The sequence below is a fragment of the Fusarium mangiferae genome, assembly GCF_900044065.1.
Source record: "Fusarium mangiferae strain MRC7560 genome assembly, contig: FMAN_scaffold001, whole genome shotgun sequence".
NCBI classification, from domain to species: domain Eukaryota; kingdom Fungi; phylum Ascomycota; class Sordariomycetes; order Hypocreales; family Nectriaceae; genus Fusarium; species Fusarium mangiferae.
This window is the reverse complement of record NW_024573921.1, coordinates 935,703-959,708: the sequence shown is the minus strand read 5'-3', so window position 1 is coordinate 959,708 and position 24,006 is coordinate 935,703. Positions and strand designations below refer to the sequence as shown.

The 24,006-nt window shown below is 49.9% G+C and overlaps 11 protein-coding genes and 1 non-coding gene across 12 annotated transcripts; 8 read left to right on the top strand and 4 right to left on the bottom strand.

The window, feature by feature from the left end:
• Positions 1-35: 35 nt before the first annotated feature.
• FMAN_00827 (uncharacterized protein) lies at positions 36-1,460 on the top strand (the record flags this gene model as incomplete). Its single annotated transcript, XM_041827897.1, has 4 exons — positions 36-139; positions 194-284; positions 334-498; positions 552-1,460. 4 exons carry the CDS (start codon positions 36-38, stop codon positions 1,458-1,460), a joined length of 1,269 nt encoding a protein of 422 aa, XP_041676160.1.
• Positions 1,461-1,952: 492 nt separating this feature from the next.
• On the top strand, positions 1,953-2,024 carry tRNA. Its single transcript has one exon. It is a non-coding gene; the product is annotated as a tRNA-Asp (tRNA).
• Positions 2,025-2,294: 270 nt separating this feature from the next.
• Positions 2,295-2,952, top strand: FMAN_00826 (uncharacterized protein; the record flags this gene model as incomplete). Its single annotated transcript, XM_041827886.1, has 3 exons — positions 2,295-2,423; positions 2,481-2,675; positions 2,734-2,952. The coding sequence occupies 3 exons, from the start codon at positions 2,295-2,297 to the stop codon at positions 2,950-2,952; spliced, it is 543 nt and encodes a 180-aa protein (XP_041676159.1).
• A 932-nt stretch (positions 2,953-3,884) lies between these two features.
• Positions 3,885-6,258, top strand: FMAN_00825 (uncharacterized protein; the record flags this gene model as incomplete). The annotated part of the gene is made up of 6 exons (XM_041827875.1): positions 3,885-3,986; positions 4,048-4,250; positions 4,306-5,663; positions 5,711-5,913; positions 5,963-6,079; positions 6,133-6,258. 6 exons carry the CDS (start codon positions 3,885-3,887, stop codon positions 6,256-6,258), a joined length of 2,109 nt encoding a protein of 702 aa, XP_041676158.1.
• Positions 6,259-7,185: 927 nt separating this feature from the next.
• Positions 7,186-7,936, top strand: FMAN_00824 (uncharacterized protein; the record flags this gene model as incomplete). Its single annotated transcript, XM_041827864.1, has 2 exons — positions 7,186-7,582; positions 7,635-7,936. The coding sequence occupies 2 exons, from the start codon at positions 7,186-7,188 to the stop codon at positions 7,934-7,936; spliced, it is 699 nt and encodes a 232-aa protein (XP_041676157.1).
• A 505-nt stretch (positions 7,937-8,441) lies between these two features.
• On the bottom strand, positions 8,442-10,907 carry FMAN_00823 (uncharacterized protein; the record flags this gene model as incomplete). Its single annotated transcript, XM_041827853.1, has 1 exon — positions 8,442-10,907. The coding sequence occupies one exon, from the start codon at positions 10,905-10,907 to the stop codon at positions 8,442-8,444; it is 2,466 nt and encodes an 821-aa protein (XP_041676156.1).
• Positions 10,908-11,150: 243 nt separating this feature from the next.
• Positions 11,151-12,365, top strand: FMAN_00822 (related to RNA 3`-terminal phosphate cyclase-like protein; the record flags this gene model as incomplete). Its single annotated transcript, XM_041827842.1, has 1 exon — positions 11,151-12,365. The coding sequence occupies one exon, from the start codon at positions 11,151-11,153 to the stop codon at positions 12,363-12,365; it is 1,215 nt and encodes a 404-aa protein (XP_041676155.1).
• A 71-nt stretch (positions 12,366-12,436) lies between these two features.
• FMAN_00821 (uncharacterized protein) lies at positions 12,437-13,563 on the bottom strand (the record flags this gene model as incomplete). The annotated part of the gene is made up of 2 exons (XM_041827830.1): positions 12,437-13,223; positions 13,283-13,563. The coding sequence occupies 2 exons, from the start codon at positions 13,561-13,563 to the stop codon at positions 12,437-12,439; spliced, it is 1,068 nt and encodes a 355-aa protein (XP_041676154.1).
• A 577-nt stretch (positions 13,564-14,140) lies between these two features.
• FMAN_00820 (putative phenylalanine-tRNA ligase beta chain) lies at positions 14,141-15,742 on the top strand (the record flags this gene model as incomplete). The annotated part of the gene is made up of 2 exons (XM_041827819.1): positions 14,141-14,536; positions 14,603-15,742. 2 exons carry the CDS (start codon positions 14,141-14,143, stop codon positions 15,740-15,742), a joined length of 1,536 nt encoding a protein of 511 aa, XP_041676153.1.
• A 1,714-nt stretch (positions 15,743-17,456) lies between these two features.
• FMAN_00819 (uncharacterized protein) lies at positions 17,457-17,785 on the top strand (the record flags this gene model as incomplete). Its single annotated transcript, XM_041827808.1, has 3 exons — positions 17,457-17,513; positions 17,573-17,703; positions 17,758-17,785. The coding sequence occupies 3 exons, from the start codon at positions 17,457-17,459 to the stop codon at positions 17,783-17,785; spliced, it is 216 nt and encodes a 71-aa protein (XP_041676152.1).
• Positions 17,786-18,322: 537 nt separating this feature from the next.
• FMAN_00818 (uncharacterized protein) lies at positions 18,323-19,522 on the bottom strand (the record flags this gene model as incomplete). The annotated part of the gene is made up of 3 exons (XM_041827797.1): positions 18,323-18,343; positions 18,394-19,438; positions 19,497-19,522. 3 exons carry the CDS (start codon positions 19,520-19,522, stop codon positions 18,323-18,325), a joined length of 1,092 nt encoding a protein of 363 aa, XP_041676151.1.
• Positions 19,523-20,297: 775 nt separating this feature from the next.
• On the bottom strand, positions 20,298-23,047 carry FMAN_00817 (uncharacterized protein; the record flags this gene model as incomplete). Its single annotated transcript, XM_041827786.1, has 3 exons — positions 20,298-20,801; positions 20,855-22,824; positions 22,915-23,047. The coding sequence occupies 3 exons, from the start codon at positions 23,045-23,047 to the stop codon at positions 20,298-20,300; spliced, it is 2,607 nt and encodes an 868-aa protein (XP_041676150.1).
• Between the last annotated feature and the right edge of the window lie 959 nt (positions 23,048-24,006).

Below are 24,006 nucleotides of genomic sequence, written 5' to 3'. Positions count from 1 at the left end.
CATACCAATCAAACTGCTATTGCGACTTCTCCAATATGGCCACCGGGGTAGATGCGCGACTCTTGAAGTCGACCAGATTCCCCCCCGAGTTTAGCCAAAAGGTTGACATGCAAAAGGTCAATTTGCAAGTCATGAAGAAGTGCGTGATCTGATTGCCGGCCTTGTGTTACAACGTGCTAACTCCTCCATTCAGATGGATCGCCAGCAAAATTTCCGATATCCTAGGAAGCGAAGATGACGTGGTGATCGAGCTTGTCTTCAATCTCATCGAAGGACCGCGATACGTATGTTTACCGAACCCTGACAAGTTCAGAATGCTGATATGTACAATAGCCGGATATCAAGTCACTGCAAATACAACTCACAGGGTTTCTTGACAAGGATACGGCTGTGTTCTGCAAAGACCTGTGGAAGTTATTGCTGAGTGCCCAAAGTAGTCCCCAAGGCGTCCCCAAGGAACTCCTTGAGGCCAAGAAGCTGGAGCTCATCCAAGAGAAGGTATGCCAACCACTAATCCTGTGCAGTTCGATTTCTGATGGCATTTGATCTAGATCGAGGCAGACCGCGCTGCAGAAACCGCTAAACAGAGACGAGACGACTGGGATCGCCGAGACCGCGAAGTAGCCGATCTGAAAGACCGCGACCGCCGCGACCGGGCTGCTGCTCGTGGAGATACCTGGCAAGGGCGCCGAGGCGACCGTGATTTCGAAAATCGGGGCAGAGGGGGTTTCAGGAGGGGAGGCCGCAGATCAAGATCGCCCGGCCCTCGCATCCGTGATACCAGGGACTCATATGGACGCGATAGTTACATTCCACGAGGAAGACGTGGTAGTGGACGCGCCGAACAAGGCCGACGAAAATCGCCCCCTCGATCACGTTCGGAATCGGCATCGCCCAGGCCGAGCTCAAGAAGTCGCAGTGCCTCCCGAAGCACTGATCAATCGAACCAACGACAAAGACCTGTCTCTCATGGGGAACAAGCTGACACACGCAAGAGGTCGCGGTCACCTAGAGGAGATACATATCGGGGCCGGGCAAACAAACGTACCGAGAGAGGCCGGCCAGGTCGTCCATCTCGATCTCTGTCTTCGGAGCGAAATTCTCCTGCACCAAAGCGCAGACGTTACTCCTCATCAAGGAGTCGCTCTGTAACTCGTCGAAGACGACTGGCTAGAGACATTTCCTCATCGAGATCTGAACGGACATCAGAATCCCGTAGTCGAAGCCGAAGTCACAGTTATAGTCGCAGTCGCAGCCGTTCCAGCAGCGCGTCACCGGATCGCAGGACCAAAAGACGACCGAATCATGGACGTGGTCAGCAGCCCTCTAGGCAGAGAGATTCGCCTAAGGGTAGACGGCGAAATAGTTCTTCAGCTTCTTCGCGATCAAGGATTCGAGAAAATTCAGCTGATGTTTCTGAAGATGAATCTCGTGCCCTGTCGACCAAACCCGAGGCATAGGTTCCGGCCGAATGAAGTATCTGAGGTCAGTTGGCCATAGTGTCTTGAACCGGCGCAATCACTGACTTGGTTTGTTCGCCAAGATTTGACTGACCTTGCTCCTTGCAACGCCTGCGTCACCAAGACGAGGATGAGAGTGATCGAGGTTGTCTTCTCCTGGGGAAACCTAAGCTAACAATTTGTTCAAGCCCTTGTTGAGCCATGAGCATAACTATTATGCTTGCAATTACTGACTTACGGCGTTGGAAAACAGGAGCATATGGAAAAGCTTTCTTTGTAGGATATAGAGAGGACCAAGGACACATATAACTATCAAATAAATTGAAGCCTTTATCAAGTTCGAGCACCTATAATCAGCTAGTGAAAGCGTTCAATCTGGACCATATCGGAGACAGGAGAGCGGACTGCTTCTGAATCACTGCCTCAGAGATATAATCTTGGTATCGAGTTCCAACAACACCGAACTCACTACACCAGGTTCAACCTGGCTTGTCTTCCGTAGTATAGTGGTCAGTATGCAAGCTTGTCACGCTTGAGACCCGGGTTCAATTCCCGGCGGGAGAGTTCCAGCCACCTGCTATACGCAGGATTTCATTTTTGCTTCATTTACAACCTTAATCATTTTCGTTGTTGTTTTGTGGTTAAGTCCATGATTTAACCGAGATGCATAAGCGTCTAACGCGGCTCCCCGCGCTTCCTTTTAAGCGCCCCGCATTTTCCAATTGCAACCTAACTTGTATCTTTCCAGACGCGACCATTCATCATCCCATTTGACGAGGACATCCATCGAGTGTCGAACCCCAATAACGCCGACCTGCCGAGACGACAACGCGCATGGCTGAGAGAAAGGCATCGAACGGAGCTGTAGCTGGTACCGGACAAGTGACGATGTCCGAGTACAAGAAGGCGCAAGCTCGGGTTCGGGATCTGGTCGAGAAGCGCAGGATGCTAGAGAAACGCTTGGTGCGCATTTGCCCACTGAGTGTAAACTGTACTAGAACTCGGCTGATATTTTCATAGACACAAGTTGAAGACAGCATCTCCCAAAAGGAGACTGCATACCTCGACAGCACACCAAGCGGCAACATCATCACCGGTTTCGACAACTACATGAAGGGCATGAGTGGCGCGGCAGCACAGCGACGAAAGGCTGGTCCGATGGAACAGAACAGAGTCTTTTCACGATCGTCGATTTCCTACCGACCTAATAATCTCGTATGGATGAATATCATTTACAGCATCACACGGGATAGGCTAATCATGCTTTTCGTAGGAGGGTATCACACCTGGATCAGGAGGCTCGACGCCAGCTGGCGCGACACCATTATCCGCCGCATTTAGAGACGGACCCTCGAATCACCCGACACCGACATCTTCGACTGCGGTCAAGAACGCAAGCAAGTCGAAGAAGAAAACGGTCGAGCACGAGGATAGCGAAAACGATACTTCGATGAGCAAGAAACGAACGAATTTTGGAGCACAGCGCAAGTAGCGTATGTATAACGATATACTCATGAGATTGGGCGTTTAACAGGGAATGGACTGAACCGTAGGGTCAGGATGGCGTTAGGATTCATAATATAGATCACCCACCAACCAGAAAGTGGTTTGGGACCGAGATCACGATAGGTTCAAAGTAGCACGAAACTATGTTGTTCATAGGGGAGGTTATCGAGCATTTTGGAACCGCCAAGGCACCAGAATACTCAAAGAGCTTGCGTCAAAGCATGCATAATGCCTGTTTTTCTGCCATCATCTTAACAAATATAGATCCAATTGCTTGATGTCAGATCACCTATAAAACTCACGGTGGTTCTCCCGCTACTGGGAACAGCCTCACGGGTGAAGTTAGGTACAGTGTATGGTCTCCCATTTGTCGTTACATAGGTATGTTTAGGCCTTGTGTCATGTCTTGAAGCCATTTTAAGCTATCCCACGTCAACATGAACGAGATCGAAGCGACGTCGCAACGTCCGTCAGGTAAGGCTGTGGTTAATCGCAGCGGTTGCGGTGAGATTAGACTTTGATTAGCTCTTCAACTTCTATAGTTGCATGTAAAGGGATTACTTTCGTACTAAAGAAATATTCTCCGGCCAGTATTATGATGAACTTTTGATTTAAAGGTTAGGTAGGTAGGTAGCACTAATTATAAAGGAAGGTAGCATGAGCAGTGGGCTCACCGGAAGAGAGGGGCCGAGCGGGCGGCTGGCCATGAGAATGAGGAGTCGTGAGGGGGAACCCATGGCACTAGCACTTATAGGTGTTCTGCATACCTGGGCTGGTTGTATGATGAGTGTGTCAACTGGACACAGAGGTTCTTGATTCTCCTCTCTTCAACACCCCCAAGAGTCCTTTACTTCGTGATTTCCCCATCATATCACCTTCAATTACTAGAAACGCATTCTATCCCTCTCTGTCTCCATGATGACGAGGCAGGCCACGCGGTTCACGCCTGAAGTGCTGATTTCGGCCCCGCGTCGTTCAACTGGAGTCCCGAACTCCACTGGGGAGCTCATTCTCTACACGGTGAGTTGGAGCTTGGCAATGCCTTTAGCTGGCTGTGTCAAACTTATGCTAACATGTTCAGATCTCGTCGTACTCATTCGAGAGCCACTCCAAGTCGTTCCAGATCCGTGTTCTCAATATCAAAGATGACTCTTCCCATCTCGTTTCCGAGGACGCTCATGTTAGCGATCCTATTTGGATTGGAGAGAAAGAGATTGCTTTGATTAGAACAAATGATAATGGCTGCTCATCTCTCTACCAGCAGCATGTCTTGGATGGTTCCGAGTGAGCATATATTAAAGGCAACATGTCGTCTCCAGGAAGCTAACAAACGTATCAGGGCACGCTTGATCAAATCTTTTGCAGGCAGCATCTCTAACCCAAAGGCAAAAGCACTATCTGATGGCAAGGTTGCGTTAATTTGCTCCGCATTGACTACACCCAAGGGCAACATGTATTGGCAGGCAACCGAGCCCAAGACATACACAACTGCTAAGATATATACTGGCCTTTTCGTTCGGCACTGGGATGCCTGGAACACCGAGAATCAGAACTCGCTTTGGTACGGCGTGATTACCAAGAAAAATGGTAGATGGGTGTTTGAGAAGGATGGACTCACAAACCTCTTGGCCGGTACGCAACTGAGCTCACCTGTCCCTCCTTTTGGTGGAGCAGGAGACTTTGACATCTCAGAGAATGGAATCGCCTTCGTTGCTAAGGATCCAGAGTTAAACCCGGCGAGAAACACCAAGACAGATCTGTATTACGTACCCATCAAGTCTTGGACAGACAAGCCTCCGCCGCCACAGATCGTCAAGACTGGACGACTGCGCGGCTATAGTAGTGCACCTACTTTCTCCAACGACGGCAAGAAGTTGGCATTTGCTAGAATGAAGCACCAGCAGTATGAATCTGATAAGACAAGACTGTTGTTGATCCCCAACGTGGACGACTTAAGTAACGTACAAGAGTTTTACCAGACAGACGATGATGAGGGCGGTTGGGATTTGAGGCCTGATTGGGTTGTCTGGAAAAAGGACGACACTGAGCTGTATGTTGCGGCTGAGAAACATGGGAGATCAATGCTTTGGAAGTTACCATCTGATACTCTCAAAGCTCGTGATCTTCCCGAGGCTATTCACGAAGAAGGGTCTGTCGTTGAGGCACACACTCTGGAAGGCAGTGACTCTCTCTTCATTACATCCAAGTCGCGAATCGAGAGCTCGAGCTACGGAGTCCTGGACCCGGAGACCAAGGTTGTCAAAGTGATCTCCACCAGCTCCAAGAACGGCAAGACATTCGGTCTCTCCACGTCTCAAGCCAGCGAGTTATGGTATCCTGGGTCCGCCGGCTATGATAATCACGCTCTTGTTATGTTACCTTCCCACTTCGACAAAAGCAAGAAGTATCCTTTGGCCTTTCTAATACATGGTGGCCCTCAATCAGCGTGGACAGATGATTGGAGTACTCGTTGGAACCCGGCCATCTTCGCTGAGCAGGGCTATATAGCTGTGTGCCCCAACCCCACCGGCAGTACTGGATACGGGCAAGCTCATATTGATGCGATTGCCAACCACTGGGGAGGTGCCCCATATGAAGATCTGGTGAAGTGCTTTGAGTATCTCCAGAATCATGTCGATTATGTTGATACTGATCGAGCTGTTGCTCTGGGAGCCTCATACGGTGGATACATGATTAGTGAGTCCAAACGTTCTTGGGCCGCGGTTATACTGACATGAGAACAGATTGGATTCAAGGTCATGATTTGGGCCGTAAGTTCAAGGCTTTAGTGTGCCATGATGGCGTTTTCTCAACACAAAACCAATGGTCGACTGAAGAGCTCTTCTTCCCCGAGCATGATTTCGGTGGAACATTGTGGGAGAACCGTGCTGGATATGAGAAGTGGGATCCGTCTCTGCATACTGGCAACTGGTCCACACCTCAGCTGGTAAGAATGATACTAGGCGGCGACAAGAAATATACTGACACCTTTCTAGGTCATTCATAACGAACTCGATTACCGACTGCCCATCTCAGAAGGATTGGCCATGTTCAATGTCTTGCAGGCTCGTGAAGTGCCTAGCAAGCTCGTCATGTTCCCCGATGAGAATCATGTGAGTGGTGAGGCAATTGGTATATCCTGTTTATCTGCTGATAATCGATGCAGTGGGTGCTGAAGCCGGAGAACTCACTCGTTTGGCATAGAGAGGTCCTGGATTGGATCAACAAGTACAGTGGCATCGCAGATGACGAGGCCAAGCTCGAGAAACAGACTGAGGAGATGACTGTATGAATACGCATGCACCACTGAGAATGTTATCAAGGTATTACATCAGAGAAAGGGGGGGGGGGGGGCTGTGTTTGGAGGAGAACACTTTGGTAAACGTTCAGGTTGGAAATGTGCCACAACGTGATATGATAGGAGATGGTATTATATATTTCATCGATTTATCAATCAGCAACCAGAAGACGACCATCGTGGTATCTTGTGGCTCTTTAAGACAATGGCAGCCTACATATTACCAAAAGCTGTGAAAAATGGTACCACGTGTCTCAAGGCTGCGCATACGCTTAATCATAGGCTCGCCATGGACTTGCCATGACCCTGATCACAACGAGCCCGATCATCAGTATATATGACAACCTTTGTAGATATTTAAGGTAAAACAATGACAATGCTATATTCGTAAGTCTTCCATTTTTTGCTCAGATGATCAAAGCCAGTCTATAATGGAGAAAACCTAGAGAGAAAGGTTTTTGACATGATCTTCTGTAATTGTTTCTCTCAGTTTTACCCATGCCGTTCCATTGTTGTCGTAACATCCACCAAATTGGTGTAAGTCGTGTACCTACTCTGGGTGTTGTACTGAGAAGGCTCCACTCTTTTTATTGTTAGGCCGCGCCTATTATTCTTGCACCTCTGCTCTGATCTGCACTTGCCCCAAAGGGGCCAACTTCATACCTTTGGAGAAGCTCATCGCAACAAGCTTCAATAAATTTTGTGCAGATTCCAGGCACATTGTTCGGGTATGCGCTGTGAAGCCATAGCCTTAAGTACCGATGACGGCCAAGCTTTGCTCCCGCGACATCGATATTGAGACGAATCAGCAACTTATCAACATTCAAACGCTTTCCTTTGACGATCGCAAGCCGAGCGCCCCAGTGACCTAATCACTATTTTACTCTCGCACATAGAAACCACAACAATCGCCAGACAAATATGACGACACCGCCGTCTCTATTTCACGCGCTTCTCCGGCCCTCCATACTCCAGATCTTACGCTCAACCGGATATCATTCCACGCGCCCCGCGGTCCTCGACTCTCTGACAGATCTTGCCGCCCGGTACCTGTCGCTTCTCTGCCAAACTACTGCCCAGCATGCGATGCATAATCAAGGCGACAGCGCTGACTTCACAATTGCTGATATACGGATGGCGCTTCAGGACGCGGGCGCGCTGATACCAGGGCGCGTACCTACCGAAGAGATGTGGCGCGGCGAAGAGGACTTGCGCGGAGTTGAAGAGTTTGTAGCGTGGTTCGCGGGACAGCGCATGAAGGAGATGATGGAGGTCGGTAGTGGGGACGGTGAGACGGATGCTACAGATTATCTCAATGGTTGGTTCCTACCGATGGCTTCCAGGAAGCACAGCTGACAGTGACTTCACAGCTTTGAAGAAGAAACACAGTAAAACCGGCGAAGACGCTAAGTACCACGGTACCATACTCGGCCGTGGCCATGACACAGGCGAGATCCAAGTCGAAGGAGGGTCAGAGACGACCATCGCCGAATGGATCTCCAACCGTGCCTCGCCCCAAAGCAGCCCGACGCCTGGCGAAGAACAGCAGCCTGACGAAGATCAGCCTCCACAGCAGCAAGCACCTCAACAAAACGGCCATGCTAGTGACGATGATTCGGGGCTGAGCTCGGTCGGTGATCGTATAGATCAGGATACAATGGACTTGTCATAGTGAAAGACAGCGGCCGGGCAAAGCGAGACAAGCAGGCTATGGGAGCGGTGATTAGAGTGATTGGTTCTTGGTTAATTGCATAGCGACGGAGTTCTTCAGGGAGGAGGGCGACTGAGCTAAAGGGAATAAAAGAAACTCGTTGGTCTCAGGGGGCTTTTTCTAGTCGGGGTTTCTTGCTGCTTTATTTGGGCTGGTTTAATACCAAGTAGACGTGTACGTGCAGAGCACTTATACGAGCGTTTCTAGAATTACATCTCATGATTTGTTCTTTTGTGAAGCCTGAATGCTTCGTTGGATATTCAGGACCTTGGTGTTTTCTCAGAATCAGAGTAAAATGTACATGTTCATGGAATGTTGTCTTCTATCATAAATCTTGATGAATGCTGCTTCTGCGCATATCTAGCATATAATGTTACAGTGGGCATCACCGAGCCCCTTTATACTACTATACATGATTTGAGTACATCAGCGATCATCCAAGCGCTGGCCATCAATGCTTCGCAATTTACTCCTTTGCCCCTTTTCGTAACACATCATACACCCCCATCTGCTCTGCAGCTTCCTTGAACATCTTTCTCCTGAGAGCATCGTCGCCTTCAGTGGGCCAATATCGCTTTTGTAGATATTCAAAAAGCGCTTCGCCGCGACGCTGACCCTCGAGACGAGAAGCATCTCCCTCGGCCCAAGAGAGAAGACCACGATCAAGATCTCGCTTGGCAGTCATGAGACGGCGTCGATGGGTCGGCGAGTCCCATTGCAACTTGGTCGTCTCCAACATCAGCTCGAGAACGAGCGTTTCGGGAGGTATGAAACCGAAAGCATCGCGGAGAGTCGACAATGCGACGACAAAGCCTGTATTATCCTTGATGCGACGGAAAGTATGTAGGATCTTACGTGCGAGCTGACCATCTATGCCATCGGGTTGAAAAACATGTCTGAACTTGACAGTCTCGGCGAACATGGCACGAGTGGGCTCAGCCTGATCGGGTACAAAGCCAGCTGAGACGTGAAGGCGGTTGACGGCAAGCGTCTTCCATAAAGCACTAAATGTATAGGGATCAGGCTCGATGCCATTTTCCGATACGAGCGTTAGGTATAGGTTTATAGCTTCCTTCGATTGTCCTGCTTGGATGTACGACTCGAGGAGCTGATTGATGATGAAGGAGTCAGCCTTCATATCCGCTTCACGGAAAGCTTCCCAGAGCATCAGAAGTCGATCGTGCAAATCTCTCACTCGATAGTTCTCCGCCAATAGAGAGAAGGTTTCCAGGGTTGCTCGTGGTAGAGGTAAAGTGTCGTCTTTCTGTAAAGGCTCGCTTTGCAAACCCACGTCATTTCCTCGAGATTTGACGAACCGAATTCGAGTCTCAATCATGCCCCAAGCCATTTGATCCGCCTTCTCGAGATCTTCAATACCGCCGGCCCGTTGCCAAGCCGCGATGAGACCATTCAGCTGGATAGGAGCTGGCTCGATACCTTTTTGGCCCATAAAGTCCACAACGCTATGAGCTCCGTTCAGATCGCCAGCACCAATCAACCTCTTCAGCCACTTTCCAAAAAAGAACTTGTTGGCAACCACTGATGGCATATATTTTTGCTTCTTCAAATCGATTTTGCCATCGCTCATCATGTCAACGAAGGCATACAAGGCATTCTCGGTCTGATGTGTAGTCAGGAAGTATGATATGACTTGATCATAGTCAGCTAGCTTCATATCGTCTCCAAGAAGCTCGCGTAGTTGGCGGTAGGCAGCCCAAGCCTTCCCCTGTGCCTCTTCCGTGCCCAACTCAGACCATGTCCTAATCAAAGGCATCAGAATGCGAGGGTCGGACTGCTTCTGGACTAGTTTGCTGATGGCTCGCTGTGCCTCTTCCAGATCACCTGTTCGGCAATACATCCTCACTCCAAGCTCCCAGAACTCTTGGAATGTTTCGGCATTTTCGTTCCCAAGTGTGCTCAGACATCTCCTCCAGTTCTCGATTGCTTTCGACTCCCATCCATCAACAAAAACCGCCTCAATTGTCAGGAGTTGCTGAGCAGGGTTCAAGGTCACGTTTGCCTCGCTCATGTCTCGAGCGAGAAGTGCAATATGTGATAGGCGATGAATATTGACAGACTCATCGGCCGAGAAGATCTTCCACAACAAATCCCATACTTCAAGGGGGACATGACTCCAGCCGTGAGCTAGAGACAATCTGGCTGAGTGATAAGCCTTGAACACCCCTTGTACAGTCTTTGCTGTGAGTTTGACATCGCGGCGATGATCCCTGGCAGTCTTCGATAACGCAGTATTGAGGCGAGCGATCTTTTTGCGTTGATTAATTGTCCATGGCTTTTCTGGAATTTGAGGTAACGTGATTCGAGAACCCAGATTACCAAATCCTGGCAAGCCTGGAAGTTCTGAGTCCAGTCTCTCCAACAGCTCTTTTGGTAGGTCTGCGCCAGTTTTGTCAATCTCCTCATCGATCGCGGCTGTATATGCGTCCAACTTGGCAATAATTCTCTCGAGGTCGTCTGCCGTCTTCATGTTCTGCCATTCGGGGCCCAGTTGATCAACCACATCCTGAAAAGCTTCTTTTTCGTCCTTTCCACCGATATCGTCTTTGATTTCCAGAAGGGCTTCCTTGAGACCTGATGTATCGACTTCGTTCAGTGATTCGCCGAACGCTTCTTCTCCAGAAAGTTCAGTTCTCTTGTTGTTGTCTTGCTCGAAGAACCGCACACTGAATGACTCGTTTCCGTCCTTCTTGGGATTTCGAAGGGACTTAATCCGGTCAATGTACTGCTGCAGCTCAAATCTGCTGGGCTTCTGTGCGACAGCATCATCGATTGATCGCTGTGTGGCGGCTTTGGTGCTATATGGTGTCGCTATTTGTGGTTGTGTCGGCCGTTGTCGAATCACCAAGCGGCAAGTTCGACATATTGTGTCATTGCTGCTTCGTAGCTCGCGTAAAAGCGGTCGGCCCGCCATTCTCAACACATAAGGGCCCAAGGTAAAGATGAAGCTTTGGCGAGACTGACGCTGAACCTTTTTCAGAGGTTATCGATAAGAATTTGAAGAACGGATCTGCCACTTACAAGAGGTTTGGGGATGCCAATCTCACCGCCTTCTACATTAGGCTGCAAAGACAACTTTTCCAGTGGCAGAAATTAATTTTTGTTTGGTACTCGCTGGCGGGCTGAAATATTGCGACTCCAAGGAAACAGCAGCAAAATGTCGAATTCCACGCCAGAATTCCTCCGATTCACAGGACATAGATCCTTCACCCAGCGTCTAATTCTCTCGACGCTGACTGGTAGACCTATCCACATTTCCAAAATCCGAAGCACATCGCCTACGAATCCAGGTCTTGCCCCCCATGAGATTTCCTTCTTGCGCCTGCTTGAGGCTGTCACCAATGGCAGTTCCATGCAAATCTCTTATACCGGTACCACTATAACATATCACCCTGGCCTGATCACCGGAACTATCGCTGGTTTTGGCGCTTCCGACGGCGATGTCATTGAGCACAACATCTCTGTTAACAATACCCGCGGCGTCACCTACTTCCTTATGCCTCTCTGTTTACTTGCGCCCTTTTCCAAGGCGCACATGAACGTCCGATTCACTGGCCCTGGCGTTATCACATCGTCCACCGAGACAGGAGACATATCCGTCGATTCTTTCCGAACTGCCATCCTCCCTCTCTTTGCCTTGTTTGGCATCCCTCCCGCGCGCATAGAGCTTAGGGTACTTCAACGATCATGCGCTGGACCCGGTGGAAAGGGTGGCGGTGGCTGTGTGGAGTTGCGATTTGCAAGTCAAGTGCGACTACCGAAGACTCTGCATCTCAACCGAAGCCCTGGTCGGATAAAGCGCATTCGCGGTGTCGCATACTGTACTGGAGTATCTGCCTCCAACAACGCCCGCATGATTCACTCAGCACGAGAGATCCTGAATCCTTTGGTTTCCGACATCCATATCGCTGCGCAGTATGACCAAGCACCTCTTGTACCCACTGGCGACAAGGCAGGAAGCAAGAGACGGCTTGGAATAGGATTCGGCTTGAGTTTGGTCGCTGAGTCAAGCGCTGTTGGAATTCTCTACTCTGCAGACGTTGTCGTTCCTCCCCAGGGCGGTATTGTTCCTGAGGATATTGGAAAGCAGTGCGCTTTCCAGCTACTGGAGAACATCTCCCAAGGTGGCTGTGCAACCCAGGTTTCAGCCAAGACTATGCTTGTGCTTATGGCTATGGGGTCGGAGGATGTTGGCCGTCTGAGAATCGGTAGGGAAGTGCTCGCAAACGAAGAGATGGTTATCCTCGCGAGGGATCTGAAGACATTTGGCGCAAGCAGCTGGGGTTTGAGGGACGTTGGGGACGATACGAATGATATCATTGTTTCTGTTAAAGGCACTGGCGTTGGTAATGTTGGAAGAAAGATAGCGTAAAAGCACAGGATAATCCATTTATATTTTCCGATTTCCGACCTTGGAAGTTATTCAAACGCGCTAAATTGATATCATTGTCTATCGTTCTGAACTGTTCGAGCTGGCACATTGAGACCTCGTCTCCGCGCTTCAATGGAAGCCATAGTTGCCCCATAGCTAATTGTACGGAGAGAATATGCGGCTGTTCTCTCAATATTCAACGCTGCATTGTGAAGTGAGTGAAGGACATGATATTCGCCGATGATCGCATTCCCGGAGCTCAGGACATCAGACAGATGTGACCGTGTTGGTTCATCGATCGGTGGTTCTCTAGCCGACGGCTCTGATTCTCCCGAGGTTGAGTTGACCTCTTCAGTTGTACTGGTGCGTCGCAAGGGTTGCAACTCGATGCCGTCCTCCTCATCAGCTGGTAATGAGCTGGGCATGTCCCTTGATACCCCACGCTCTTCCGCATCCAGATCTTCTATGGTAGGACCCATCTCCTGAGCCACGTCAGGCACCATAGGTCGGAAGGTCTTAAGAGTTACCCGCAATCTCTCCCGCTCAGTATGGACCGTCAGCATTAGGCATTGGACGGCGAGGATCATGACATCTGCTAGAACATAGTAAATGCGAGAGGTGGGTGGCTTTTGCCCTATGAAGTCGATCACCAGGCCACCGTGCATATAGCCTCGGTGGTAGTCAGGACCGACAGGCAGAGAAACAAAGATATGCAGAAGTATGCAGATGAGGTTGGGAATGAGAACGAGACACACGTGTATAGGACTCGCAGGCATTAAGAACGGAAATGATTCATCCTTCGGCGTGAGGTATAAGTACTGGCCAACAGATCTTAGGATGAATCGAAACATTGAGCACCTAGAGGGACATCACTGGTAAGCGGAGTTCGGGAAAGATGCGCAAGTAGTCGAACATACTCCATATAGTACAGGCCACTCAGCTCCGCGAAAACCAGGGTATCAAGACTCCTGAGCAAATGTGTGACAAATTCCAACTTTCTCGCTAATCCAGGGTTGCGCTTCTTCCTGCTTTTATTCTTCTTGCGACGCTGAGGGTGCAACTGGGCGCGCGACCGAGCTGATCTCGAATGCTCGCGTGGTAGGTTCCATGTGACACGGCTGCCGGATGAAACATTGACTGATTCGGCCGTGGAAGCTTCATTCGGCGCCGTAGAGCTCGGCGAGGCATCATCGCTCATTCTCGAGTATCGTCATCTACATCTGCATCTGAAGGGGAGCTAGTTCTGCACGAGCAGGGTGACAGCTCAGGAGAAGCACGTGTGGCTCATGAAGTGTTGGTGGAGGGTATATGGCTGCAGCAGAGAGTTGTCTAATAGATTCAAGGTATGTATAGCAATGCAGTTTCGACTGGCGCTATGGGAATGTATGATATCGACTACAGCAGGCTCGTGAATTGAAGTGAGTTGTTGCAACATGAAGCGACTTGAGGCGCCATGATAAGATTGCAGGGATTACATGTAACAACCGCCAGGGCTTAGGTGCATCGGCAGACTCATCCATACCTAGGTACCTAAGATACCTGGGTCCTACTTTTAGCACCCTGGCCGGAAAAAGAATGGCCCGATGATGGCGGGACAGATGCCTTCCCACAAGCACCTACCAGAGTACCCCGCCATCGGACCGCTATGGTGGGCGACGCAGCACTCCAACGGCCCAAATAATTTCTGCCCTCCGTGACTCAGACGAACAACGACAGGTCAAGAAGAGCCAGCTCGCCATTTTCTCTTGGCTCCTCACAACCCAGAATCCTCCGACATGACGACTTCAAGCTCTGCTCCTTCAGGGGATCTCACCTCCCAGATCCTTCAGGCCCTGTCGGAAAAAAGCCCCTTGCTCTCCTCAGAGGCCTTCCCCGCCATCGCCTTCCAGGACATCAAGGCTGCACTTGATCGTCTGGCTTCGCGATCTATGATCACATACGAGACAATTGATAAAGAAGAGGCTATCCTAGAGCCCGAAGCGGAGCAAATTGCCGAGCATGGTAGTCATGAGGCGCGTGTTTTTGAGGCGCTTCGAAACGCCGTGGAGGGGTTATCGATCCAGGACCTTGAGAAGGCCATTGGCGACAAGACGGTGACCAAAGTCGGACAGGGCAAGGCTTTCAAGGAAAAGTGGATTAAGAAGAGCGCCGACGGCAAGCTGGTAGCTACTGTATGTCGAGCTCATAAGTTCTATATATGGATTTGGATCCAACTGTGAGCTAACCTCAAGTAACAGGCTGAGTCCATCGAAGATGTCACCCGAGCGCAGCTACAGAAGATCAAGGAGACACGGACACACGAGCCCAAAATCTTGACCGATCTGCGAAAACGAAAACTTATCAAGATGCAAAAGGTCATCAGCTTCAAGATTGAAAAGGGGCCCAAGTTCGCCCTCGAGATTCAGAAGGAGGAGACCGACTTGACAGCCGACATGATTGCTTCTGGATCATGGAAGACTGCCAACTTCAAGCCCTACAACTTCAAGGCTCTCGGCGCGGACCAAAATGCTGGCGCACTTCACCCCCTGAACAAGGTCCGACACGAATTCCGACAGATTTTCTTCGAGATGGGTTTCGAGGAGATGCCTACCAACAAGTTTGTCGAGACTGGGTTCTGGAACTTCGATGCCCTCTTCGTGCCCCAGCAGCACCCCGCCCGTGATCTTCAGGATACCTTCTACATCTCAGACCCCAAGGTGGGAGACGCGCCACGATCAGAGGAAGGACAGAACACAGAGGAGTACTGGGAGAACATCAAGCAGGTCCACCAGAACGGCAAGTTTGGATCAATCGGTTACAGATACCCCTGGTCAGCGGAGGAGACTAAGAGACTGGTGCTCCGAACCCACACTACTGCCATTTCAACGGCTATGCTTTACAAGCTAGCAGCGCAGAAGGGACCTGACGGACGCCCACCTTCAGCGCGATACTTCTCTATTGATCGTGTCTTCCGAAATGAGACAGTTGACGCAACCCATTTGGCTGAATTCCATCAGGTTGAGGGTGTTATCGCCGACTACGGTCTTACCCTTGGTGGTTTGATGGAGTTCATGGAAGTCTTCTTTGCCAAGATGGGCATCACCAACCTCAAGTTCAAGCCGGCCTACAACCCTTACACCGAGCCCAGTATGGAAATCTTCAGCTATCACGAGGGTCTGGGCAAGTTGGTGGAGATCGGAAACAGTGGCATGTTCCGACCTGAAATGCTGGAACCCATGGGCCTGCCAAAGGACATGCGGGTGTTTGGCTGGGGTCTGTCCCTGGAGCGACCGACCATGATCAAGTACAAGATCTCTAACATCCGAGAGCTGCTGGGCCACAAGGTTGATCTCAACTTCATCGAGCGGAACCCCGCGGTGAGATTAGAGAAGGAGTAAAAAGTTTTTTACGGATCTGTAATAGGTAAAAATAAGAACAAAGGAAAGATACGTATGATGCCTGCTGTGTGTCTTAGAGAGCGGCATCTAGAGGACCCGGTGCAGCTGGTAGTATCATGACTAGACGAAATAAGAAACAAATTGGGAAACCCCGTTCAAGCATACGTATGTACGTCTGGATCTGAGATTAGGGGTCCCCTGACGAGATGATGGCTGATGAGGATGGACCCTGACTAGAGACGGGAATCGAGGCTTAAGATGGAGTCGTGTCGTCAGTGAAGCTTGTCTCAGAGATAGCGCCCCACAAGTAATGAAGCAATTCACATCGTTGACGGTGATTACGCACACGACAGCTGGACCCTTGTTTTGAGGATTCTCGGCAGTTAGTATTGTCCTAATGTGTCTAATGGTAGACTGGTATTAGTGTCTGCGAGCCTGATTATTGTTCATGTGATCGATGGCATTACATGATAACCCACAACTGCAAGTTGCGAAAGTTGCGAGTCCAGCTACTGCGTTCCCCCGCTTTCGGCATCTTCCTTGTCAGCTTTGTCTCTCGATGGGCTCATGGGCCCCACGGCTCCGAACAGATCGGCCCCACGACCCTTGAGCCCCGCCCCGCGTGTCTGCAGGCTAGGACGGGTGCATCCACTTCAAACCTCGTCATTGAGATCCAGAGACGACTTTGACGTCTGTTATTCATGACGGCTATCGAGGATGTGCCTGCACCTTGTACCTACGTAATTTTCACAGTACCACATCGCCCCGCGTCTCGAGGAAGCAAACAAGCAGCTCGGAGTAGGCAATTGATCCTCATGAACTTTGTAAAATGCAACGCTGCCTGCAAGCAACCAGTACCTACCAGGTAGCTACTTGTCGGTTGCGGCCTGGGGATAGTAAACGCCTGTGGCGTCCTTCCCCGCGTAAAGTTACTGGCGGTTGTGATTCCCCTGCCAAGTTGATGGGTGGTGTGACCTCTGTCAGCTCTGCTTTGAGGCATTGACAAGACCTCCTGGGTTCTCCGCGTTTGGATTGTAGGAGGGATCGGCGGTCTTAGTAAAGGGATCAAAGAGTCATGATGCTCACTGTTCACAAGCGAGATGCGCATCGTTTCACCGTTTCGACCCCCTCGAAACTTTACCTCAGATTCGTAGGGAAGCTTTTCCAGTATGCGACGATCGCAACGTGCTGGTTGGCCATAACAGCTCCCCAAGGGAACTGTCACAGACAGCAAAACAGAGGCGAATGAGGACGCCACTTTTGTCATGGTCTGGTTGGCTATGCTCCAAAAAGGATGGCCGGCACGTTTGAATGGGATGTCCGGCAAAGCTTATGTATTGATGCATCTATTGGCCAGTTCGCTTGCAGCTCTACAGTGATGATGGGTGATTGACATCTTCCCGTGGCACGCGAGATCAAGCCCTGGCTTGGTCGAGGCATCCCTAGCTCAGACAGAGTAGCACTCGCTCTTCCCTTTTGCTGCAACAAGAGAGGGAAAGGTCCATGGATCAGCGTAGACTGGCCTGATCTCTCCCCCTCTCACAAGATATAAACTCATCTGCTCCCCTCCATTTAGCCCAACCTTTTTCTCTATCAAACCACCTACCTACATTATACCCCAAACACTACTGCCAGGCCATAACAACGAAGGATACACATCCAAACCCACGAATCAACCCAGTACTCACTTCAATCACTCCAAATAATCCACACCATGGATTCCGGTGCTCCTCAAACTGCTCCTACTGGCAACGTCAGCAGCCGTCGCCGAGTAAGTTTCGTCTTACACCTCTTTTGTAAATATCAGTCTACTAACATCACATTCATCAGAGCTCAGGCTTCATGCCAGCCTTTGCCAGCCTCAGCGAACAGAAGCGAGCCGGCGATGCCAACGCCGCCCGTCGTGCGAGTATGTCGGACCAACAAGCAAAGGGTGGCTTGTTCAGTCAGTTTTTCCACAAGTACGTCACTGTTATCACATCAATTCTGGTCTCTGATATTGACAACTGTAACAGCAATTTCGGCAAGAACGCTGCTAAATAAATGAAATGAGAAGACGACAAATTGAAAGAACTGGCACTGTTGTATTATTAGTATCATGATGGCGAATTGCAGGACGTTTGGGCCCTCGAGTATTGTTTTGCTTGCGTTTGGTAATTAGTCTACGAAGATGCGAAGCCAGTTGAGATGTTGAGATACTCAGCAAAATGAAACGATGTTATCCAATTTTCTGCATCCCGACCTTGTGACGAAGGAGTCGTGATTTGCAAGTTTAATATAGAAATCCATGCTACAAATTTGTCAAGGAACTGTATCCCACGATGACAAATTAAGCAACTCGTCCTGTTCACCCAATCGAAGCTGTTTCTGCTGAGCAAGATGCCTTTACCGTAAAATGCTGGTTCAGCTATTTCATAATGCAATAAAATATTCTTCCAACATTACCATGCGACCTGACGCCTCCGCAACAATGCAATATATACATTCGTATATCCGACAGTTACACTAAAGATATCCGCAACCATCTAGTCTAGGTGCTTCTAAGTGCGCATCCAAGCAACCTGTTTACATCTTCGTATTCTATGCTTTAACCATGAAAATCTGTATAAGTTTAGTAACCTGGCCATGTATCTGTGACGAGTAGTACATACCTGGTTCAGTGCCTTGGTGTCAAGCACAGCCTGTCGCTTCTGTGCAATAAATCGTGACCGCACAAAATTCCTGCTCCCTCTAGGTGTCGATGTGCCAGATGGTGTTGTGGCTCCTGTTCCGGGGACCGAAGCCGTGGGTGTAGAGTTCTGCGTGACCGATGTGCTGGTTGATTCGGATGCTTGCTCTTCCTTCTTGCGCTTCTTCTTATCTTTCTTATCTTTCTTAGACTTCTTTTCCTTCACCTTTTCTTCGTCTGAGCCCTCGGGGGATCGGCTCTTGGACTTGGACTTGGACTTGGACTTTCGCTTCTTTGAGCGCTCTTCGACGTTCTCGTCGTCTGAGATATCCTCTGTAGACTTTTTGAGAGACCTCTCCTTCTTGTCTTTTTTCTCTTTCTTCTTCTTGGCCCTGGCGTCGTCAATGTCGCCCTCCTGTACTTTTCGCTCTTCCTTGCGTCTTTTCTTGCTCTTCGAATCCGTTTCTCGACTTGAAGTTTCCACCTCCTCCTCCTCGTCGGTTGCCTTTCTCTTCTTAGACTTCTTCTCCTTTTTGGATTCTTTCAGTGCAGGGGCAGACTCCATGACAACGTCATCGTCGGAGTTTGACTCTGTTTGCTGGTCGGCCTTCTTCTCTTCCACTCCCTTCATCTCATCGCCCACCAGTAGGCCACCGTAGACAAACTTCATGGCTCCGTATCGTTGCTCAACAAAGTGGTGCGTCTTCACAGCGAGTCGCGCTTGTTGATCCTCCTCGATAGCATCATCCGTCTTTCCGTTGAGTCGACTGAGCAGATCTTGGAAGACATCTAGGCCAGTAACTTCATCCTCTTTCGACTTGCTGAAGCCCAGTCCCTTCATGTCATCCTTAAGCACCACACGAATATATGAGGCGTTGGCGGCCGTGTGCAATTCCGAGTGCGGCGCATCTTGTGCTCCGAGGAACTGGCCCGGTTGCCAGCCTTGAGCTCGCAGGATCTTCTGGCCGAAAGTATTCGTATCTTTAGTCCATTTTGTGTTGTTTGGATCCTTGTTGATCTTCCGTCGACTGTAGTTGGTTAGCGCATGCTGTAGAAGAACGCGTTTTGAGACCATGTGCCCCTTACGTCTTGTTTTCTGCGAGGAGTCCCATTTTTGCGATCTTGAAGTTTTGAGAGATCCGAGCCTCAATGCGTTCGCGATGGCAGAGTTGGACAAGCCTGGAGAAAAAAAAGGTGGGCGGTGGGGATGTGTGGCCGCGAAAATATCTTATCGCAGGATATCATTGGCCAGGCAAAGTACATGAGTTCCCTCTGCCTCTGCGCTAGCTTATCTTCACCGAGACTCACCGAGATCTCAACGAACTCACTGCCATTTAAAAACTTCGATCGGGACCTGTAAAGATTGGAGTATTCTGGATAGTCCAGATATTGTAGCATAAGCTTACAGGTTCTTCCGCTAAGGCATTCTCAGTTTCTAGGACTGGATCAAAGTTGAAGTACTTCTTCATAGGTGTACTGGACTAGGAACGCTTCTACAGTATAGCAACTAAGCTAATTGAATCACGCATGAAGCCTTCGTTTGCACCGTTCGAACTTGCATCAGGGTTCCTACCAGTAAGGTCCACAGGATTATGTGCAGAATTACGACCGCCTTCTAGGCATCTCCTCAGTTTCTTGAGACCTTTGAGCAGGAGGATAGGGGGCAACAATTGGATCTAAGAAGCATTCTGTAGGTAACCATTATTTTCAGGGCTATTTGTCCATCAAAAACCAGCATGAGAGCAACATGTGTAGGCATATGATACATAAAGTCTAAAGGCAGCGACCTTTCCATGATCCAGGTACCTAGTGATTGATATTAAGAAAAGTAGCAAACTCCGAAGCGTCCAAATCGCATTGCTCTGGAAGGAAAGCATAATGAGCAGTTTAGTAATTGAGCTCACCACTTCCACCACCCGAAACCTGGTCCAAATCCTCATAACTCTTGAGGCTTCGGCCCTGGACTGCCTCCCGAGGCCCGCCTGCAGCGCCTCCAGCGCCGTCACCCCAGCGTGACCCGCCATTGCGGTTACGACCACCGTCAAAACGGTTGCCGCCTCGGCGATCATAAGGTCCAGAGCGGTATTGGCCTCGTCCGCCACCCATTCCTCCACGACGGATAGGTCCTCCGCCAGAGCGTTCGTCCATAGGGTTCCAACTTCCAGATTGCATGTTTGCAAACATGGGCGAAAAGTTGCCTGGAGCCATGGGAAAGCCAGGCATACCTCCTCCCATCATACCGTTCATGGTAAAGTTCTGCAGGTTGAAGCCTCGTGGTGTTCCGCTACTGGATTGGCCATTGGAAGGCGGGAAGTGACCATTTGAGTTTGCGTCGGTTCTTGAGGGTGCAATGTGAGAGGGGTCCATTACATATGAGTTTATGAGTTCAAACTAAATATCTTGGTTAGTACAGCACGATGAAATGTGACGCGGCGAGAACTTACCTCTTGCCTCAGGTTATCAAGCCAATCACCGTGGCGCTTCTCAACGTGCTTGCGCCAAAAATGCTCTTCCTTGAACAACTTGGAGCACTCGGGAGCTTTGCACCGCCATTTGTGTTCGTCCTCCTGCTTCACATGTTTAAGAAGCTCTTCATCGACAGCTTCGTCAGCAGGTCGGCCACCAAGCTTTCGAATATCAACAGACTGAGGGTCCAGAATCTGGGTAAGCTTATCTTCAAAAGTTTTAACCCAGTTAAACGCTCGAAGCAGTTGCTGCTCCGTTTTGTTTGAGGCGTTTCGAAACTTCTTTTCACCTTCAGTAAGCTCGCCCTCGTTCTCTTCTGCTCCTTCGCCCCTCTTCTTGCCTGGGAAGGGCTCTCCATTGGCGCTGGCTCTAGCAACAGCTTTCGCGGCAGACGAAAGTGTGCTGCGGGGTCTGCGCAAATGGCCACCAGGGCATTTTCGTGTAAGTTCGTGAACTGAATCACTTTCGAAAACACAAAAGAAGCAGAAGTTGAAGACGCGGCGCAAATATTCAATCAGAAGATCAAGTTGCTTCTTCTTTACCAAGAGATCCTCGTCATCAACTTCTTCATCTTCTACGGCCCCCTCCTCCTCTTCCTCTTCTTCCTCAATTTCAATGACGCCGTCTTCTTCCTCGTCCATAGCTTCGTCCATTCCCACTTCCCTGATCTTCTTGACTTTCTTGACAGGGGTTGGAACCACAGCTGGTTGAAGCTGACCTCCGTTTCTCAGGTCTTCGACCTTTTCTTCGATTTTCAGAGTGGCTTGGAAATCGGATCCGAATTCTTCCTCAAATTTGTTGACAATTCGCTGAACAAGCAAGAGGTCCTTGTCGATGCGCTCAGGGGCGGAGAAGAGATCCCACAGGGCCTTCTTTCGGGGATGGACAGGTGGGTTGTGGACTCCAACGTGGCAAACAAAGTCTCCTCTGACCTCATCTTTGACAGTCTTACCGTTGATGGCCTCCAGAGCCTTGTCGGCAGTAGATACCGGCTGAGGAGATGTTATCGCCTCATCACCATCCTCATCCTTGGGTTCAACGCGGTCTACGGGGAGTGATGTTTCGGATGAAGAATGAAGCATGACCCAACCAATACGGTGGTACCGCTTACTTGGGTTGGGATCAGATAAAGAAAGCCACTTGAAGCCACCCTCCTCCTCGCCGAGATGTTCCTTACAAAAGGCCTCGAGGTTCTGGCGGCTAACATGTGGGGCGATGGTCTTGATCAAGAGAGTTGGCTGGAACTGGCTCTCGTCGCGGATGTCAGCACCGTTGACTGGAACCAGATCTCCAACACCCAGGATCTCATTTGTGGCTGTAGCCTCTCCCTCTTCCTTTTCAACTACACCGCCACTGCCGTTACTCTCACTCTTGGGAAGACCCTCAAGAGAAAAGTCATCAAAAGTACCCGATTCAAGATCTTGCTCCCACTGGCTGTAAGCACCGCGTCGGTATTCGTTCAGCTTTCCTCTGAAATCATCACGAATTTCCGGAACATATCGCTCCTTGAACCATTGCTCTTTCTTATGTTCAGAAACAAATGTCCGCGCCATCTTGGCTTGAAGTTCTTCTTTATAAGCATCATAGGCAGCTTGGATCCTGGCCTTCTCCTTTTCGCGATCTTCTGGGCCGCGAGCACGTTCTGGTTCACGGCGTCGACCAGTACGCATGCGCTCCTTCTCCTCCTTGATCTTCTCGTTCATTCTCCACCATTCTCCAAAGTAGGAGAAGCCAACTTGGTAATGGAGCTTGGAAGGGTCGGGGATGGGGTTCACAGTTGGATTAGTTGACCCGGAATCCTGACCAGGTACGTATCGGTCAATATTGGCAGGTGGTGACTGCATGCGTCGTCTGTCATCACGATCTCGGTCGTCTCGTCGGGGTCTAGGTTCGTAGCGGTCGACAGTGGCTGGAGAGCGAGACCGGCGGCGATCGCGGCGGTCGTGGCCTTGAGACTTGTAAGTTTTGTCTATTTTCACTGTGCTGAAGCCTGCCACCAAGTGGTGGCAGGAAGCAAAATCGCCTTTGGAGGACGAACCTGGAGATCTCCCCCGGTAAAATGAGTCCCCGCGGTCAGGACGCTCATCTCGGTTACGCGAGTCATCTCGGCTCCAACTACGATCAACCGGAGAACGAGCTGAAGCGTCGCGAAAAGATGTGTACGAGTCCATCGTTTATATTGTTGCCAGCGACGCGACGCGGCATGAAAGAAAGCGATGTTTCTGGGTGAGCCTTCGCGGATCGATATTGAGCACTTGGCGAGGAATATAAAGGAATTATCTATGGTTTGGTAACATGATCGACGTTAGAGAGGTTATCTTGAACAACGTATGGACAAATGGTAGTGGAGGGAACAAAAAGAAGGTTGCCAAAGAGGCGCCATGAAGAAGAAAGTTGGGGGACAACGCGCCCTGGGCGAAGAATGAGCGTGAGAAGAATTAAGAAGAATGGTTTGAGAACCGCTGACGGGTATGCCGCGTCAAAGAGTGAGGAGGAAGGGAGAACGCGAGGCTGCGGATGCGGCTGGATCGACGAGTTGGAAGAACTGCAAGAGGGATAAGGGGGGAAAAGAGCAGGAGATCAAAGAATATGGGGAGACAAACTAATTGACGAGCGCAGTCTTAAAGAAAAATTCAATGGGGTGATAGCGCTTGAGTCGAGATATGTGCGCCCTCACTTCACAGCGATAACAATTCAATGCGATTCGAGTGATGAGTGAAGTGAGGTTGAAGAGGCTGAGTTGGTTGGTAGGCTGGGGGCCAGTCGGAATTGCAGTTCAGCTGGTAAGCGAAATAGTGGAGCACGGGCTAGGATCCCGGGGCCTCCGCTACAAAGAAGATGGATTCGATGCCGAGAACGAGAAGCTCTGAGGCTGCTCTAGGAAAAGCGCGACACTTAGCTACCCTACCGAATCACATTGTTCTATGCTATTTCTCTGTTTGATAGGTAACATTTTCTGAGATTTCTAAAACACTATATCTCACCTGCTCTACCTTGATTTATTATCAACGTAAGGTAGGTAGGTAGTTTTCAATTGATGCCGCAATCATTAAATGGTCTGAAGCAATGATTTACCTACCTAGGCTAACCAGGTACCTGATGTGCCTTTCCTCCGCAATAAATTGACCAA